The sequence below is a fragment of the Lepisosteus oculatus genome, chromosome 3 (assembly GCF_040954835.1).
Source record: "Lepisosteus oculatus isolate fLepOcu1 chromosome 3, fLepOcu1.hap2, whole genome shotgun sequence".
Lineage (NCBI taxonomy): Eukaryota > Metazoa > Chordata > Actinopteri > Semionotiformes > Lepisosteidae > Lepisosteus > Lepisosteus oculatus.
Genome location: NC_090698.1, coordinates 33732733 through 33752097, shown reverse-complemented (window position 1 = coordinate 33752097; position 19365 = coordinate 33732733). Strand labels below are relative to the sequence as shown.

The 19365-nt window shown below is 38.5% G+C and overlaps 1 protein-coding gene across 2 annotated transcripts in view; it reads right to left on the bottom strand.

The window, feature by feature from the left end:
* Nucleotides 1-2390: 2390 nt before the first annotated feature.
* The window catches only part of ric1 (RIC1 homolog, RAB6A GEF complex partner 1), a 132292-nt gene continuing 115317 nt past the window's right edge, over nt 2391-19365 (bottom strand). For both annotated transcript variants that reach the window (XM_006627000.3, XM_015338093.2), the window contains exons 18-26: nt 19226-19342; nt 17947-18666; nt 17377-17535; nt 17073-17209; nt 16028-16314; nt 12858-13052; nt 11650-11827; nt 10566-10754; nt 2391-7314 (exon numbers count right to left, since the gene is read on the bottom strand). In XM_006627000.3, the coding sequence (XP_006627063.2) occupies nt 7032-7314; nt 10566-10754; nt 11650-11827; nt 12858-13052; nt 16028-16314; nt 17073-17209; nt 17377-17535; nt 17947-18666; nt 19226-19342 (2265 nt within the window). In that variant the 3' untranslated portion in view covers nt 2391-7031. The remainder of the gene's footprint in view (nt 7315-10565; nt 10755-11649; nt 11828-12857; nt 13053-16027; nt 16315-17072; nt 17210-17376; nt 17536-17946; nt 18667-19225; nt 19343-19365) is intronic.

The following is a 19365-nucleotide window of genomic DNA, read 5'->3' as shown; positions in this document are numbered from 1 at the left end:
GTGCTTAATAGCGACTCGAATTCAGACCTTTTAGCAACCATCGTTAAACTTAAAGAGTAGTACGTTTAAGTACGAAATCACAGTTTTACCACAGAAAACCACAAGATCAAGTATGCAATCTACCCGGTAGATTGCAAAAGATCACAAAACAATCAAGCACTGCTTAAAGAGCAAGGGGAACTTTTTTTCTTCGGCTTTCAGCACACACTGTATTATCGTGTATGAAACCCGCGGCGTTTTAAATGAATTATTCCGCTTGGTTGACTCATTTCAGTCTTGCCACGCCCGGCCAGGGATGCCATAAATGTAGGAAAAACCGGCTCAGGGACGCCAAATATGTAATCATAGTGGCTCTCTGAAGGCACCAGTTCTGTAGGGTTTGGGCATTTACTGAGACAATTATTAATTGTAGCAGTAAATCACAAAGTTGATTCTTTTGATGGCTTTAGAGTCCAACCATGCGACATAACTCAAACAACGCACACACACAGGTACTAATACACGAGGATACATTTATTAATACATAGAATATGCATGTAAACCTAACAGATCTTATCGGGAGGGTTATCAGAATACAAAAGGCATATTCGGTCAGTTACAAAGAGTTACACATATCAAGAGGACATACGTTCAGTATATCATTCATTAAGACTGTTTCGTAAAGTAAACTTGGTTACAACTTCTACATTAGATACTCAAAACAAGTACATAACTCTTAGGAATTAAATTGATATCAACTGGTTTGGATAACAATTGAATTCTCGAGCTGTAATGCATTGAATATGAATACTCATCCAATTTTTGGGGATTCAGATCTCCTGCGGGCACAAAGAAACAGTTGCAGGCTGTTGCTGTCCAATCCGCACTCTCTGGCTCGGTGCCAGGCTGTGCTGTGCGGCTTGCGACGGTGCGCTGCTGATGCTCACTGACCGGCTAGTTAGTGTTGGCTTTAACTAGCACAGTTTGTGCACAGGAGAAAAGAAGACTGTGGGTCCCAGCAAGTCAGGAAGAGGACCGGTTCGTTCCTGATGAAGAGCTAGTTCTGAATAGTGATTCAGCTGTCCACAGTTCCGACCTGTTCACGAGGCCTGCTGCTGGTTACTCTCTGGCAACCTCCACTCTAGACTCTTAGAACCAAGGAAAGTTCTGGCACTCACACTGGCCGTTCCGTGGTTGTCCGGGCTGAGTCTCAGGATGGTCAGGAGGCGCGCTGCGAGAATGTCCTGCCCTTGGGAGCCTTCTGCTCCTGGGCCGTCCTGCCCTGGAATTCTCCTCTGAATTCCCTTTAGAACAGTCCACAGAATTCTCCTGAATCCTTTCTGAATCTTACTGAATCTGAATCTCACAGGCTCTCTGTGTTGCCTGTTTTTACCTGGAGGAACTTCAGCTCATTGATTGGCTGAAAGTTCCATGGGCATCAGAGTCCCACGTGGGTTACTCGGCCCTACCAGTCCCTGATTGGTTGATCAAGGTGAGATATGAGTCACTTACTCCTGACACTTAGTAATGCAGTCCAGATGTCCAACTGGCACTCCCTAGACAGATAGGCGCCAATGGATGACCATTGATCATGATAGCCAGGCTTAGCTAAGTGCATCCCCCTTTGGGAGCTGTCTTTTATCAAAGGAACCCTAAATCAGCCTGCATGGTTTCTCTGTGGCTGCACCACAGAGATGAACAGAGAAATGAGGCCTAATTTGGGAAAGCTCAGAAACACTTAATTCTGCCTTATTAATAAGCCTCGCCGCTACATATATAAGCCAGACCATGGAAGCATGAAGCAATTAATACTACTACTTTTACAATTGTGCCTTGGGATCATTTTAAATAATGAGCAGATAGGTTTATTGCTTGAGAAATATGGTGGTTTGAGTTCTCTCTCTTAACATATTTTATTGTCAACAGTACCAATTCCATGATCACACCCAGAGTCTCAATATCCAGCACTGCATGAAATGTTGGGCACTTGCTAAATGAGATATCCTTCCCAGTAACCAGTGATCTCTGCATATAGTATTTAAAGCTCTAGAATTGTATGAATGTTTTTACTTTCATTAGCCTTTAGGCAGTGTGGCACTTTTTGATGGGTTGCATATCAATGTAATACTAGTTTATGGAAAATTCCAATCAATACAAATTTATAGTATGAAATTTACATTATCCATTTTTACCTTTGTTTCCATAATTGTTTTCAATACCATATGTTTAAAAGGTGTTACTAAATCCATAAGACTATAAGAGAATATTGTGTTTCTTTTATCAGTATATATTAGGATATTAGGGTTACATAATGCATGTATATTTGTAGCTGGGATTCTAATCACCCAAGTCAGCATCATTCTCCATTTATATAGCTTTATGTACATCAGTCTTAACACAAAAACACAAAGTTGTTTGCTTTTTTAAATAATTTAATGTTGTTCTTTGTATACAGAGAATAAAATAAAACAAAAAGTAGAAAATTGTAAAAGAAAAACTGTACACTGCATTCTACTGAAAATTCTTTAACCTCTAATGAACCTGAATGTTTCCCTGTGTCACTGGCATTTTTACTCCATGCAGACAGAAGGGTTTTTAATATTTTATTAACATTCAGTGTTACTTCACGTTATCCTTACTGTTTTCAAGTTATGAAAAGGAAATGCAAACTATGCAACAGCAGATGTGAGGTGTGTGCTGCTTTAGGAGAGGAGCTTACAAGGGGTTTACCAAAAGCAACCATTCTGGACTGATGAGTTCATATTTCATGCTACATATAGGAGCATGTGGTGTGAAATAAAATCCAGAGCAGAAAGTTAAGACTGCCCCTATCATTATTTGAATAAGGACAGATGGAGTAGGTATCCTATACCTGTCAATTGCATCTGCAAGATGAAGTAACAAATATAAAAAAACTCACTGTGCTTTTGGTTTCAAGATATAGCATTTTTTCTCCTACGTTTATAACTGCAACTTCAGAGGGTTACCGACAGGCCACTGGATTCTTCATGTAAACTGACTCACTGTGAAGTTCAACACTTTTGAATATTTCCTTTGGTTAAGCACAGTAAAACAAAACAAATGAGAACTGGAAGACAGTGGAACTGTCCTCTGCAGTTTATCTTCGATATAAGAAAGTAAATCTTACATTAAGGGAACTTTTACTTTTCATGATCAAAGCCAAAGACAGGAAAAACACTAATTTAATCAGCACCCAAATAGTGCTGATTAGTTAGCAAAGGACAGGTGAGGTTATAATTACAAATATTTTGGTCCATAAAAAGGAAACAAACAAAGCCAAAAAAAAGACCTTGTACAGTAAAGCTCTATAAAAATAGACCACTCCATTCTTGTATAAAATAAGTAACATTTCTGCATTGATTCATTTAAATTGCACCTTTACAAATGTTTGCTAGTATCATTTAATACTGCTGTAGGTAGAAACTATTAGAATACATGAAAAAAGAAAGATCTAACTTTCTAAAATACTATGTCAATGTCTCAAGCACAAGTTGTTCTACAAGTACAGCAATGAATGTTGAAGTTATTTTCAAAATAAATCCTTTCTAATACAGGTATACAATCTTATTTTTAGTAAAAGATTGTGAAATTGAATACTTTTGTCCATTTTAGCAAAATTTATCACCACATTAAAGTCTGAGTACAAGATCACAAGATTTCATTTTGCACTATTTACATTCATAAATAGCGGTTCACTGATGAATACTCGCAAACAAAAATAAATAAGGACAGATACATTTATGCTTGATAAAAAGTTAACTTAAGGGCATTAGAGGCAATAGTTATAAAAATATTGAGTATCTAAAAAACTGAACTGCATTGTTTAACTGGATTTCAGCCATCTCTCCCCAAAAAACAGTAGTAAGATGTATTAATTAAAAAAACATTTTGCATGATTCGTGCTGAGAAAAAAAAATGTTTTCTATTACAACACTGCCGCTAAAAAGTCATAGGCACCGTGATCTTTGTCATCCCACATTATTTTCATTGACTGGAGTTTTCTTCACCTTGTGGACATGCTTTACAAAGACAAGTTCTAAAAAGCAGTTTAAAGTTCACCAAGTCAAATTCCTGACAATGCCTTGTTACTGCTCTATTAAAATGACACTACTGTATTCCAAAATAGGGTTTGCACTAAAGAGCACTTGTTGTTGGTGACTTTGAACAGTATCTGTTTCTATTGAGCAATATAAATCAGTAGCAGGTAGAAATTCATTAACCTGCACTGATAAATCAAAATACATTTAGTTGATTTTAAAATAGAATCTTTATTTATAGCCCATATTTATTTATATACACTTATAATGTTTGGTGAATAAGTAGCCCCATGTTTGCAAGAACTTTTTAAGGACCTAGTTGGTCCACAAAATATAAAGAGACAATTTTATCCAGGCACTTTCTTGAAAATGTTGTCAGTAGCAATTAAAAGCAGATTTTAGTCCATTAGCTATCAAATGGGATTTTTATACCATTCTTGATCTAAACAAACGTCTCTCTCCAAATTAGCAGCTCTATACACAACAACTCGTTCAAAGAAAAGCATGCATCTGCTTTTATTCTGAAATAACTCTTAATTCTGTGAGAGGTACTGGGTCTTTAAAAAGGGAATCAATGTAAATACTAAAATGCCTGCCTATTAAATTGGAAGCACACCAAAAGGAAAGCCCCCAAAACAATATTGTTTATTAATACAAGCTATCATTCTTTGTCTGGAACTGGTAACTGCAAAAATAATGAAACCTGAATGAAAGTCTCTTTTCAACATCAGTTTAGGAAAAGTCAGCCCACCGAGATCTAAATGAAAGGTTCTCTGAAGTGGAGATTATGAATTATATTCTATCCTGAAGTGGAATATAATTCAGCAGGCTAAAATGTGTGAATTAATGCTTACTATTCAGAAAAACAATTCCAAGCACTGAATACTGTATACTACTTGTTTTGTTAGCTCTGTATCTGTGGATGACTGTAGTACCACTCAAGTTTACTGTTTTGTTAAAACTGAAGAGGGAATATACTGTGCAAAAATATTCTTTTTTATCCTTCCCTTTATCCACTGGACAAAAAGATTTTGTTCTCTTTAGTTTTCCTCTTCATTGATTTGCTAAGACTGACAGGAAATTATAAACTGATAGGTTGTTGGCCCTTGATTCCACACATGAGCTTTCAACTACTGGCTCTAATATGTAACTCTGAGCCACAAATGCTGAAAAGACGTCTGCTGGTTTAATCTGTGATGAGAAACCAAAAAGACCTGTTGTAAACTTTCTGATCTTTGCAGCATCTGAACTTTCTCCACATTGTCCAGTTGTTGAGGTGTGCCTCAACATTTATTTTATAAGAGTTGAAGACTCTTCAACTCTTGAAGAGAGTTAATCATCTTAATACAGATGAGAGTATTACATCATTACATAGACCAAAGCTTCCTCAAGTGTGTTTTCTCTACTCTTTTGTGCTCTAAGACCTTTATCCATTGCTTGTGTTTCTGTGAAGCCTACAGCTACTGCAAGTGACCATTGAACCATGCAACATGCATGTCAAGAGGAACCGTACAATATTCACACAAGTGGTTTTGTCAGCCACTTGAAAAGGTTCTTTTATACATAGGTATTCACAATAAGATACAGACTATTAAAACACTTTATACAAAATACTACACACTTTCTTTGAACGATGCGTACCATTTACATACTGTGGTAAAAAGAAAGAAAAAAAAACAACGGTACCTAACTACTCTTCTGTCACATTTATTTTTCCAAATATCCATCCTTAAAGCCACCATGGTCATGAAACTATAAGCAACAGTGGTATAAAAATATTTAAAAAACTAATAAAAATCACTGCTTTTTATCATTCCAGATCCTACACAACTGGAGGAAATTATCATGGTTGTTTGCAGCAGAATAATACTTTAGAATTCCAACTCTCAGCCTATATGCTCTGTACAGGCAGAGGAACAAATTGGTTTACATTTCCTTTTATGTGTGGCACTTCAAGACTGAAGTAAAAAACTGAAGTTCCTCTTTGAAACCTACCAACCCCCCCCACTCCCTAAATGTTCCTCATCTCATGTTTTTTTTTAGTTCATCAAAGGCAGAGGCATGAGTAAAGCAGCACCATGCTGAAGACACAGGGATTCTTTTTTTCACAGTATATACAGGTATATATATGCGTGTGAAAGTCTAAAGCAAACTTACAGCGTTCACATCAATGACTTCTATATTTCACAAATACAGGACAAATTAAATAAATTTCCTGAACTCTCACTGCACTCAACAGGAATAAAACCTGAAAATGGCACCCGCAGTCAGCTATACACATCACTATTGTGAGAAGAGGACTGTACATCACACAGCTGAGTGTATGTCAAATATCCCTCAGCTCCACATTGGTAAATAATAAATGTTATTCAGAAATATTCTTTCATTTTTTTAATGTTAAGCTAGCATTCTTTGGCAGAAAATGTTACTTATGTACTATGGTTGAAGAGATGTAAATTAAACAACTGGACTTCAGAATAATACTGACACTAACACAAATCATTCCTGTGGCAGAAAAAAATAGTTTACAATATGTAAATATTGTGCCATGTTTAGAATATTAAAAACATTCAGGCAACAGTTGGACATACAGTAGGTGAACAGCAATAAAAGTTCAGAAAATTAGTAGATCTCTTAGTCCTTCATACTCTCAGAGAAATTAATTTCAGTTCTGCAATTTCAGTCCTCCCTTGATTACACTTATTTTTTGTTCTGATACCACAATGTACCTAAATTTCTTACTACAGAATTTTCAAGTTGTATAGCTGATGTATGGTCTTAGCAGGAAATCTGACTTCCAGTCTTGAAGAGCCACTGCAAATCGTGTTCAAGAGGTAAAAGGATCTTTCACCCCAACTGGCTTGATAGGTTAGATCATAAAGGGAAGAAAAAAACAAAACGATACATGAAACTTAAACTTGCACTGGCTCTGTTGTTTTGCTCCTCTGAGGAGTGCTGTGCTGTATTTGCTGTGTTGTCACCCTGAGGCTGCAGTCAGGACAGAGTGCAGTCGTAGGTGCCCTCCTCCAGTGGTGGCTCCTCAGGCTCGTCCCCAGGATTGTCTTCTTCAGGTCTGATAGCACTAACTCCTCCTTCACTGGGCTGGCTGCCACCTGCGCTGGGGCTGCGGCTGTCCTCTGCTCGTGGGCAGGCCGGCTCTGCCAGTTTGGAGACGCTGACTGGCTGGAAGGCTTCAGGCTGCACCTGCTCTGCTGTCATCTCCACCAGCTTCTGCAGCTGTGGGCGGATGAGGTTGAGAAAGGGCTTGTACCCCAGGCTGTGGGCAGCACAAAAAGACAAAGGTTAGACTACAGCACACGACAGAAACCCATTGAAGGCTTCTAGACTCACATGATCCTCAGATTCTACTACCTCATGGATTTGTCAAGAGGATCATTGTGGTACCCAGACTAATAACATGTTAGAATGGGCTTGACAACTGGCCAACAGCATTGCTTATTAACCTCGGCAACTTAATTTGACATTTTTCTGAATAATTGAATTTAAATGTTTGGGTCTTTGGTTACCATGCGATAAAGCAGCAAGGCCCAATTAGTTTCTACAGGAAAAACAGAAGTGAGAGAATCATTTCAAAGTAGAACATGCCAGTCTCATGACGGTTATCTTCTCTGGTGGTAAGAAATAATGTACTGTATTTCTGTATGCATGACTAAATCACAATAACTTCAAAACAAAGACCATCCTTTGATTATGCCAATGTTATTAAAGAAGCTTCATACTATCATCTTTTATCAATGAAGTAACAATTTTGTATAGTTTAAAATATTGCCATATTATAATTGATGTTTCAAAACGGATACACATTTAATAAATACAAAGGGGTAGTTTGACATACCCTGATTAGCACTAGTCCTAGACTTCCTTTCCAAAACTAACATTACAGATATTCCAGGATTTCTCAAAGTTAGTGTGTGTGAAAGGTCACTCATTTTAATTCAGTTAAAATGTCCTATTAAGCTCCATGCAGTTGGGTCCACTACATCTGTTTGTATTACATTTGTGCCATTTGAAAATGCTTTTAAAGGGGGACTGCAACTCTATTTTCATATTTTGGGGTTAGAAAGAATCAGCATTGATGAGTGCATTTCAAACCCCAATAAAAGTAAAATGTCCACAGTAACCTAGTAACAGACCAAATTTCCAGGTATTGACAGCACCACGTTCTGCAATTCAGAATGAGGCAACAAAACTTCTGGTGACATGCTGTAGGCTTAATACATTATAAACAAACAGGCTTGTGAATACTTCTCTTTTAATCCAATGGCAATAATGCATTCAATTTATTGACGGTTTTGCCGACAAATACTACTTGTTAACTGCATGCAGATCATGTTTCTGCAGTAAAATGTCTGCTGCACAATTTTTATTTATTCGCTCATACAGCACATTACATTAGTCAGGGACTAATGAGCAGGAAGGGCCACTTCACGTCACAATTCGTGGGAACTCCAGTTTGCAACAACATGGTGACTTACAGTACTTTCGTAAAGTTTTGAAAAATTTGTAATTTTTTTGTAAACATCAATGAATTTATTTTGTTACTGAGATTTCATAACCGGTCTGAGAAATTGGGATTGCAGTTCCCCTTTAAGCAGTATATATGGCATTTTTCTGAGATTTAAGGGGTTACTTTTACATGGTGTTGTGACACTCAGACCCCTTATAAATGCACAGTAAAACCAGATTGGTGTCACTTCTTTATGCCTGGTTTGTGCTGTTAAAAGAAGTACTTGTGGTGCTTTGTTTTCTGAGATTCTACATACTTTTTTGGGAATTAACAATTTAGTGAAGTTACCCCAAACAGAACAAATAAGGTTAATTTGCCAAATATCGGATTTAAATATTGTATCTCCAAAAATACAGTATAATTGTTTTACTGATTTGATACAGTGTGTTGAGGAATGTGTTCAATAATGTCTTGATCATTCTGTGATTGTTGGCATTTGTCTAGGCAATTTGTATCCCACCTGTATATCTGGTTAAAATCATAAAGCTTGCTTTAAAAAGTGTGCCTTTGGACTGGTGTGCTCTTCTACAGTGTGATCTATGTGTTGCTGTAAAGTAGACTTTATGGCCTGACAGTGAACAAGTTAACAGTAATATAGGAGTGGTCCACCATACTAATGCATAGAGCTAGTGAAGCTTCTCAAAGGGTCTCCTCTGATCCTGCCGTCGACAATGTACAGGGCTCTTGACAGATCAGTAGCAGATCACACCCTTTCTGGATCTGTGTGAAACGACTGGTGTGTGGTAAAGGGGGGATTGTCCAAATACACAAGGGTTTCCCCTCTCTGAAGTGTATGTGTTCTTGTGTTGAGGTCTCCGAAGAGCAGAACATTTTCCCTGGCCCTGGAAATAGCAGATCTCTGCATGGAAAATTTCTTCACTGTAATAAAGTAGGAGGAACTGCAGGAGACTGCATTTTGTGCCGCCGAGACCATGGTTTGTGTATCATTGGTTTCTGAGATATTAGAGATTCTTTTTTGCAGGAATAATATCACTCCCAGCATGCGTCTTTATACTTTAACTGGAGAAGGTTTTAATTTCGGGTATACACTTCCCACAGACTAGTTTCACAAGACTGAGGCTGCACAAAGAATTTTGGATTATGTAAACAATCAGAAATAAAACTCAGCAAAAATGATACACTATGTCTGCACTATGGAGAAAGGTTACTGTAACAAGGACGTTGAAAGATTACAACGACAGAGAATACAGATTTCTGCTTAATAAAAGGCCGGATAATAAAGTTTTTTAGTGTATAATAGTATAAAGTATTTAAAGTCATTACAAAAAGTACTACCTTGCAATGAGTCAACAAAGGCTTTTGTCTACCTTGAGAAACCAAGCACAAATACTAGGTTAGGTTTAGAGGTAGCTAGCTTTGTGGACTTCACTCCCCCAAAAAATAATTCCTTATATCTCAGATGTCAAAGCAAAATAATCCCTGATTTGAAAACAAACCAGCACAGGCAGTACAAATGAATGAGAGGGGTCTGGTTCTCCTGCACTTCTAATTGGTTGAGTTGCACAATATTTTCAATGTAAAACCAAAAACAGGAGGCACTTCTTTAAAGGGTTGAGGGAGTATGAAACAAGGCACCTAGCCATGCTGAAGCCGATACCCTGGCGTCTTTAAAAAAATAGCTGAAAGATGAGATCCTTGGATCAATTAGCAAGAAACGCTGAATGTCCTCTCATTTGTAACCATTCTTCTGCTCTTTCAATTTCAATTACATATTTAGCCAAGCCCTTGTCAGAGTCTCTCAAACTGGTGGAGTGATTCCTCATGTCAGGGCCTGACCTGGTGGGACTAATGCTACAGAAGATGCTACTCATCAGCCTTTAATCCTCAAAGATGAAAAGCACACACGCTAGGAATTATTCTTCTACTTTCTACTTAAATATAAATAAAAGTAATTAATCTTCTGAAAAAACTGAGTGATTTTTTGCTGGTGGGCCCTGGTCCTTAACATTGTTAGAAGAGCATGTCAAGTCCAGTCTTACCAGTCTGTTGTGGCCCATGTGTCGACCGCCAGCAGGCCATTGCGGATATTCTGCACAGTCTCTGCTGGGACCTCTGAGCTCTCGAGGAAGCTCACCACCTGGTTGATGACAGCGGCTTCCCTCAAGATAAGCCCGATGATGACACACCACTCCAAGCAGCCCGCCTCCGTGAAGATGTGTAGCAAGTACCTGGTTCAACAACAGGTTGTCTGTATTACTGTATAGACTATATACAGTACCGTACCCTGCTGAGACTGACTTTATTACACACATAAAATAACTGATGAAGTAAATCATCATCATTTTTTTCTGATCAATTGAACACTTTTCAATTTTATTGAGTTTTCATCATTTATTTCCTAAAATTTGCAAACATAGAGTTGTCGTAAATTAATTTAATAATAAAACTGATACAATAATAATATTGCAGATAACAGAGGAAGATGAATCATGTGAGTCATAGGTTTCTTTGGGACAACCCCTTTAAGAAGAGTTGGGCTACATTCTACTTTAAACTCAACACTCTTATTAGTTAAGTGCCCTGTTTGTTTATACTGTAGTAACAATTACTACTACATATACACTTAGTAAAAGCCAATATTTTAAAATAAGATGTATGCTATACTTTCAGAAATATCTTATTTTTAAATATTTCTGAATGTAATGTTAATATGTTGTAATAGGGCTAGTATTTTTTCACCTAGAAGTTATTCAAATTACAAAATCACATTTATTCAAGTTACATTGACATAAATGGCGATAATAAGTTTCGACCAAATTTTCACAGGAAAACTTTAAGCTCTAGCTCAATTTTCCAAGCTAAATTTATGCATGTGGAAAAAAAGATGTTCTAACGTCCATAATTTTCTCTCATGCTTATGATTAAAAACATACCCTGAAGTTTTTAATCTTCAATCTCTAATGTGACCAGTGCCTCTGAATGTGCATTATTAAAATCTAGTTTCACAATCCTGATATATCACTTTCTCCAGTGGACATGAATGAGACTGGCATCAAATTCCAATACAACTGAACAGTGCCGAAGAGATGCTAAGTATCTGTGGGTCAAAAGAAACCAACTTACCTCAGTTGCACCTGTGATTTGTGTGGGCCTTTGTTGGCCAGCTCCATGGAGATGTGCTCCAGCTCCGACTGGGTCAGGCTAAGAGTGGAGAAGTTCTCATCCACCATGGTCCAGTCCCCATCTACCATGGAGCTGGTCTCAGTCAGGTCTGTGGCTGAGCCGATACTGCATTCATCACCTGCAACAATGAGACATTCTGTCAAAGCAGAGCTTGCACAGGTCACTGTCTAGTTTCTGTGGAACAGTTTAGCCCTGTTTCTGATGCCACTAGTATTGGGGTGCAATAAAGGAGTGGTATTAAGCTGAGGAGGATTCAAGCAAAAGCCTTATTATGTTTTTGTTCTTGGACAGCCTACAAAGGCTTAAATATGAAGCCTAAATGTCTCTATAAAGGAGACATGCTATTTTTCTGATAGATATATTAACATCTTACATCTTAAATGTCTTAGGACCTTTATTCAGTCGGTATATAGGCTTTAGTAAGCCTAATATACAAACACAAACCAAAGAGTATGAAGTGGCTGTAATTAGGAGTTGCCCTGCATTTTAAGAAGCTGATCAAAAAAGGGGTAGAGACCCCTTAGCTACAGATTACTTACATATATCATTTATCAGTATTGAATATCTGTTCAGAAACTTAAATAAAAAAAAATGTTAGAAGTTTTGTTAGGAGTGTGCTGCAGTTCTAGGAACTGACAATTAAGAAAGCCTGAAGAATGTCAGTTGTTGTATGGTTCTGCTATATTTCTCAGTGATACAAAAAACAAAAAAATATCTGACCACACGTCAAGAACAACAACAACCTCAGCACTGATAATGACCACTGACAAAGTACAAGATTTTTAAAATGAAGACCTGGACAAGAAGAAAATCAGATTGAAATAACATCTTATTAATAACATCTTGAACACTTTTCAAAGTTTAATCAAAATTTAAATCTATACCCTCAAATGGCAATAGCATTGTGATACCTGCCACTTTTGACTGATGACAGTATAGCCCCCTTGTATCTCCTAGATGTCTTCGTCTTCCCATTTATCATCACTTTCAAAAACTCTCCTCAAAGACATTCAACGAATAGATAAGTTAACAATTTGCTTTAACACTTTAACAATGTCTTTAAGCAGTTTTCAAGCCAGGTTTGTGTGACTCCAAAGAGGAAGCAGTGGAGCTGGAGGGATGCTGCCTGCAACCGAGAGGTGACTGACCTTTGTTGAGGAGAGGAGAGAGGAAGGCCTCCTGAGTGTGTGCCCCATGTGAAGAGCCTGTATCCATCTCTTTCTGTTCGGGGCCCAAGCTGTCCAGCCAGCTGTGGCTGCGGGGAGCGCTGGGTGGGGCTGTGTCCATCTCACTGTTCAGAAGGCTGTCTGCCGACTGGGACTTGATGAACTGTTCTCCTACCACTGAGACAAACACACAACAGGCTCAGCTGAAACAGTCGTCATCACACTCAACAGAGACGCAACAAAGAAACTACACGGTGCTCAAATCAAATAAGATGCTCTTATTGACCTTGTCTTTTCAAATAATAGTACAAATAAGGGATGACATGGGGGAATTGTGACCATTATAAGTTAACATTTTATGTATATTTTATGTAAGTTTTGAAAGCAGACAATGGCTGCTTGTTTTAGGCTGTTCCTGATCTGCATCTTGGTCTGTATATTCATATAAACATTTGTGTTCAGTTTGGGTAAAAAACTGGTTAAATATGGGAAGCTGTCAACAGACAGCAGCAAAGTATTTACAAAAAGACTTGGATTGGACATACAGTGCCTTCAGAAGGTATTCACCCCCTTGAATTTTTTCCACATTTTGTTCCTGTTACACCTCCAAATTTTAACACATTGAAATAATTTTTTCTCCCTTCAATAACAAAATAAATTCAACACATTTATGAATCAAAAATATTTTTTTTCAAGAACATTCGTTTCTCCTGAATTAAAGACTTACATTTCTCATTTACAAAAGTATTCACCCCCTCCACCCAGAGTCAATACTTTGTACATAGTCCTTTAGCAGCAATTACAGCCGTGAGTCTTCTTGGGTATGTCTGTGTAAGCTTTGCACATTTAGATTGTGGAATTTTTGCCCATTCTTCAATGCAAATTTGCTCCATGCTGCCAAATTAGATGGAGAGCGTCAGTGGACAGCAAATTTCAGGTCATACCACAGATTTTCAATTGAATTCAAGTCTGGGCTCTGGCTAGGCCATTCCAGAATACTAACCTTCTTTTTTTCAAGCCATTCCTTGATAGTTTTTGCCGTGTGCTTTGGGTCATTGTTTTGCTGGAAAATGAATCTTCGCCCTAAATGCAGATTTCTGACTGACTGAACCAGGTTCTCCTCAGGGATTTGCCTGTATTTGGCTCCATCTATGTTGCCCTTGATGGCAAGAAGCTTTCTAGTTCCCCCTGCTGAAAAGCAACACCAGAGCATGATGCTACTACCACCATGCTTGATGGTAGGGATGGTGTTACCTGGGTGTTGGGCTGTATTTGGTTTGCGTCAAACATAGTGCTTTGCTTTCAGGCCAAAGAGCTAAACGTAAGTCTCATCAGACCACAACATTTTCTTCCAAAAGGTTTCAATTTAGGTTGTTAAAACAAAGGGGGTGAATTTTTTCATTTTAACATTATAGAGAATTACTTCTAGAGGAGTGGAAAAAAATCCCATTTAAATATGCTTTAATTTGACTTTGAAACACAGCAGAATCCAAAGTGATAAAAACAGGAAGCAGCAACCTCACTATATATATCACAGATGATTCTGAGCTGTAGTAAGCTAAACAAAAAAAGGATCTGGGTGTTTATATAGATTCAAATATTTAGAGATTCAAGATTCAGTAATATCTCATTTAGAGTTCAGATTTGGCACTGTACCACAAAAGCATATTATTAGGCAAGACGTCAAGGCAAAGCTAAAAGAACTATTCCTGTCCTATACAGACAGATAAAAGGAACTAGGCAACTTCACTCTAAAACAAAGGGAACTGAAAGGAAACTGAATCCAAGTCCTCAAAATCATAAAGGGTACAGACTCAGCAGATAAACAAGAACATGGGGTCAAAATTGAAAATTGAAAGAAAATTAATTAAGGATGAATAATACAAAATTATTATTCACATAAATGTTGTGTGTGGTCTAACCCTGGCAGCTGGGGCCCAACAATTCAAGTACCACTAAGAAGCAAATAGCTGAAAAAATAGTAAAATAATAGTGTTTGTTGACATACAAGAATTATCAGAAAAAAAAGCTGCTAATCATTTATTTATACTACTTATCACTTCCCTCAACTTCATCAGGCAGATTACCTATATACATAACTGAACAAGACTTTCTAAACATAACCAGAGACTACACTTCTTCATAACAGGATTGAATTCTCAGGCATTGCCAATATCTGCCACCTGTGGCTAAGGATCTGCACCTGTGGCTAGAAGGTTGCCGGTTCATATCCCACAGCTGGCAGAGGAATCCTACTCCATTGGGCTCCTGAGCAAGGCCTTTAACCCGTATAAATGTCTGACCCTGTGCTGTGACCCCAAGCTTCTCTCCCTGTCTGCGTCTCTCATGGAGAGCAAGTTGGGAAATGTGAAAAAAATTCTTAATACAAGAAATTGCATATGGCCAATAAAGTGATTTTATCTTTTATATATGGGAATTACATACTTCCCTGATACTACAATCTCTCTAACAAAGCTGTGACAAACCAAGTTGAGAAGATTTTTTGGGGGGGTTATTAAAAAAATGTTTGCTTTGTTTCTTTAAAAAAATACCTTTTGTGCCTTGATACGCTCTTATAGCTTGGGCAAGGGGTTCATTGTAAAGAGCAAATAGAATGGGAGATAGCAGGGATCCCTGACATGTCCTCCTTTCTAAAGCAATGTTGCCTGTAAATTTATAAATTACTTGTATTCTGGCTATGGGGTTTGCTCTGAACTTCTTTCAGAGTTCTGAAAGACTTCATTGACTTTTCTATAAATCCAAACCTATTTTAATACCTGAAATAATTACTAAATTACTAAACATGCAAAATGGGCAGTATAATCTCACTGCAATCTTTCTTATTTTCTTTAATCTAGAAATGTGTTTTATCAGGTCCTCCTCACACTGGTAATAACACTAATCATTATAATAATATATGCATAAATGGTATTTTATATGACATCCATTTAAAAGAAAGTAAAAGACTATAAAGGTGTAGCAAAATACAAATGGCAAAACAAAGATAATGTCATTTTTGAATTAAGAAAATCCTAAAACATTTGTTAACTCCAGGTGGATGATCACTGACCTCTCGCGATTTCTTTAAATGCACCATGACTTTGGGTGTAAATGATATTGGAAAGCTTCAGAATCTCATGCTTCCTCCTTACCTGTCCTATACCTGCCATTTCGGAACGGAGAGTTGATAGAGAAGGCAGGGATAACTGGGAAGGGCCAGAGAAAGTCTTTGTGGAGCCTCTTCAGGGCAGTGATGAAGTCATCAACACGGGCAGCACGGGTTCGCTCCTTGCACAGCCAACCGATCAGCTCAAAGCCTAGCTGGGCAGAGAAACAGCCAAGATCCTTCAGCCTGATTTCTTCCAGCAGCCTCCTGGCATGGCGCCACAGCATCATGTCAATGTACATGTTCTCTGCACACTCACTGTCTTTACTCCATCTGGGACACAGAACAGCAAATAAGAAGAATGAATAATACTGAACATTTTTTCTGGAAGATCCAAATCTTGACCATATGACAAAAATACAAAGCAAAAAAAGTAGCACTCCCAAACTTGCTTTCACTGCCTCCAATAATCATTTATAAATACAACCAAACCATTAAATATTCAATAAACCAAGAAATAGATTTTGGATCTTTTGCATGAATACTAAGTTGAAACGCATACAGTAGGTCTATACATCTGGGAGTTTCACGATCCTTCATATTAGGTCTACATTATAGTACTTGACAAACATTGTAACGGAACTTTACTAAGGACTCGATTCAGATATTCAAAAGTTCCAGAAAGCATTAACCAGGTTACTTTGGATGACTTCTTCAAAATCTGCAGTAATACAAGAACCCTGGGCTACAAATGTAAATTACATTTAGGAGCTCAAGACTAAAAAGAAGAGAGATAGATGAGAGATGAGTGTAGAATCAGATCCATAGCATATTATTTTTATTGAAGCTGGTAACTTAGGATCCTCTAAGAAAGTATAGATGGACTTGTTAGATTGTCAAGCTATTAGCAGACTTCCTTTAGTCTGTAACCACTCATATGTTTGATCTAACTGTATGTGTAAACACACAGAGAAAGCTAGAGAGAAAAGAAAGATTAATTATTTCCTTCTGTAAGAGACCCAAAAGAGATGAACAATCTGAGCTTCACACTGAAATTTTCAATTGAGGCTGCTATAGTCTGCGAAAGGTACCTCTTGGCCGATGGCCCTGAGGGCATGCTCAATGTCTTCTGAAGGTTGAACTTCCCAGCACCTAGGCTCTCAGCTGACTGTGACAGACTGATACTCCGATGCCTGAAAAATTCGAACCCCCCAGTTGAACTGGGTTCCTGTTTGATTCAGGAAAGAGAAATCAATGTTCATAGACAGTTATTACAGAAAATAAATTGTATTTAAATATCTGTTACGAGTACATATAAAATTAAATACTATGAAAGACCCATAATTTTCAACCCAGCATGTTATAGGTAAATACCTATAGTATTATAGTATATACCTGAGTGGTTGGTGTGGAGGGTGGTGTCTCAGACTCCCCTGAACCAATGGCTTTGAGAAACCTGATCATGTGACGACACAAATCCCATTTCCCCTGCTCAAGGGCTGTGTTAAAAAGCAGGGTAGCGTGCTGTCTGCTCACAGCTGGAACTTCCATGTTCTGTGAAAGAGAATGCCACAGACAAGCAGGGTTAGTGTGTTGAAACATTTACCAAATCAGAGCCTGTTAAAAATAGTACACATAGTACACTTATGGTCATCTGACATAGTATATTTTTGTCTCCACAGCAGATTCACAATTATTTTGTTGTTGGCTCAAGTTTTTGCACTTAATGTTCTATATATAGACGGACAGGACGGCTACATAACCATAATATAGTACTTTTCAGTGCGGTTACATTAATCTGTTAATAATTCTATCTTATTATTAATGTCCTCCTTTACTCTTATGTTTACTGTTAAACTACTCATAAAATTCAGGTTCTACCACTTGCCCCCCAGGAGTGTGAAGTACTTTAACCATGCATTTACTCTGGTGGAAAGTGGCCGGGAATCCTCATACGTGAGTCACCTGTAAGATGATGAGATAAGAGGCAGCTGTGTCTAAGTCCTGGGCCATGAGGCACTCTTCAAAGAGGTCCTTGGGGTTCCCCACAGCGGCAAACAGGTAATTCCAGAGGGCGTACTCGGTTTTGCGGGCACAGTGCACAATAGTCTGAAGGAAGAGGGGGAACTCAGTGATGAACTTGGCCACAGTGGGCAGCAGAGGGTCGGGGATGGGCTCCCGTGACGTTGCCTCTTCCTCCAGCACCACGTGCACCATCAGCTCCAGCACATGTGGGAAGTAGGGGAGACTGGCACAGGACTGGGCGAGCAGCAGGGCCTGCTCCCCCAGGTTGCGCACCAGCAGCTGTCGCAGGATGTGATGGAGGTAGATCTGGGAGGTACGCTCCACAGTGCAGAAGGGAAAGAGAGCCTCCAGAGGCTCGCTGGCTCCCTGCAGACCATCATACAGCACAGTCTCATTGGTGGCACCCAGTACAAGAGCATCCTCGAAGAGCACAGCGAGCGGGTAGATGTTTATGTGAAAGGGCAGCATGATGCGTCGCGACAGGAAGGAATGGGGTTTGCGGTGATCCCGAGGGAAAAGGGGCAGCCACACCTTCATGCCTGCCTCCCCACAGGCCAGCCATAGAGCCTCCAGGAGGTGACGCTTCTGCTTATTTGTACGACATGTGGTCCAAACATTCTCCACGCACTGTGCCAGTACCACAGGAGGGCAGAAAGGAAGCTGGGTAAGAGAACAAAGACCATGCTTAACTCTTTCTTACCAGCATTTCATTCTTAAAACATGGATTATCTTTTTTATTAGTAAGAAATGCACAAGCAAAGCCACAGAATTACACAGATATTTGGATATCCAATAAATCGTTATTTACATATATTCATGCATTAAAAAAAGGAAACAAAATGTAAGAAATGACACTTGACAGAAGAACAGGTTAATGTGGAAGAAATACATGGTTCCCAGGCACCAGCTTTTACCCACAGAGACAGGACACCCCACAGTATATTCTCTAAATACTCTCATCTTAGAAAAGTGAATTAGTTAAAGGCTTCAGCAGATATTCAAAACAGTACTGTTCAGCAAGTGAAAAGGCTTGAAAGGGTTTAGCCTACAATGCCCAGGATACAGAGGTATCTATAATACAGACTGAAGTATCTAAAACCTAGTTATGAGTCACTGTTGGAAGACTTATATTTCAATAGATAATGTATGACTAAGCAATATTTTTCCACAGAAAAAAGGACGTGTCTGTGAGTGGCCACAAGAATGCAGAATTTCTCACCAGCTTCTTTTGACTGGGTAAATTCTCCTTCTCTCGAACCTGTGGTCCTGAGCGATCCCTCTGCAGCATAATCAGCTGCCCTGCCAGGTTCAGCATGATGCTCTCAGCAACACAGGCCTGCGGCACAGAAGAAGAAGAAA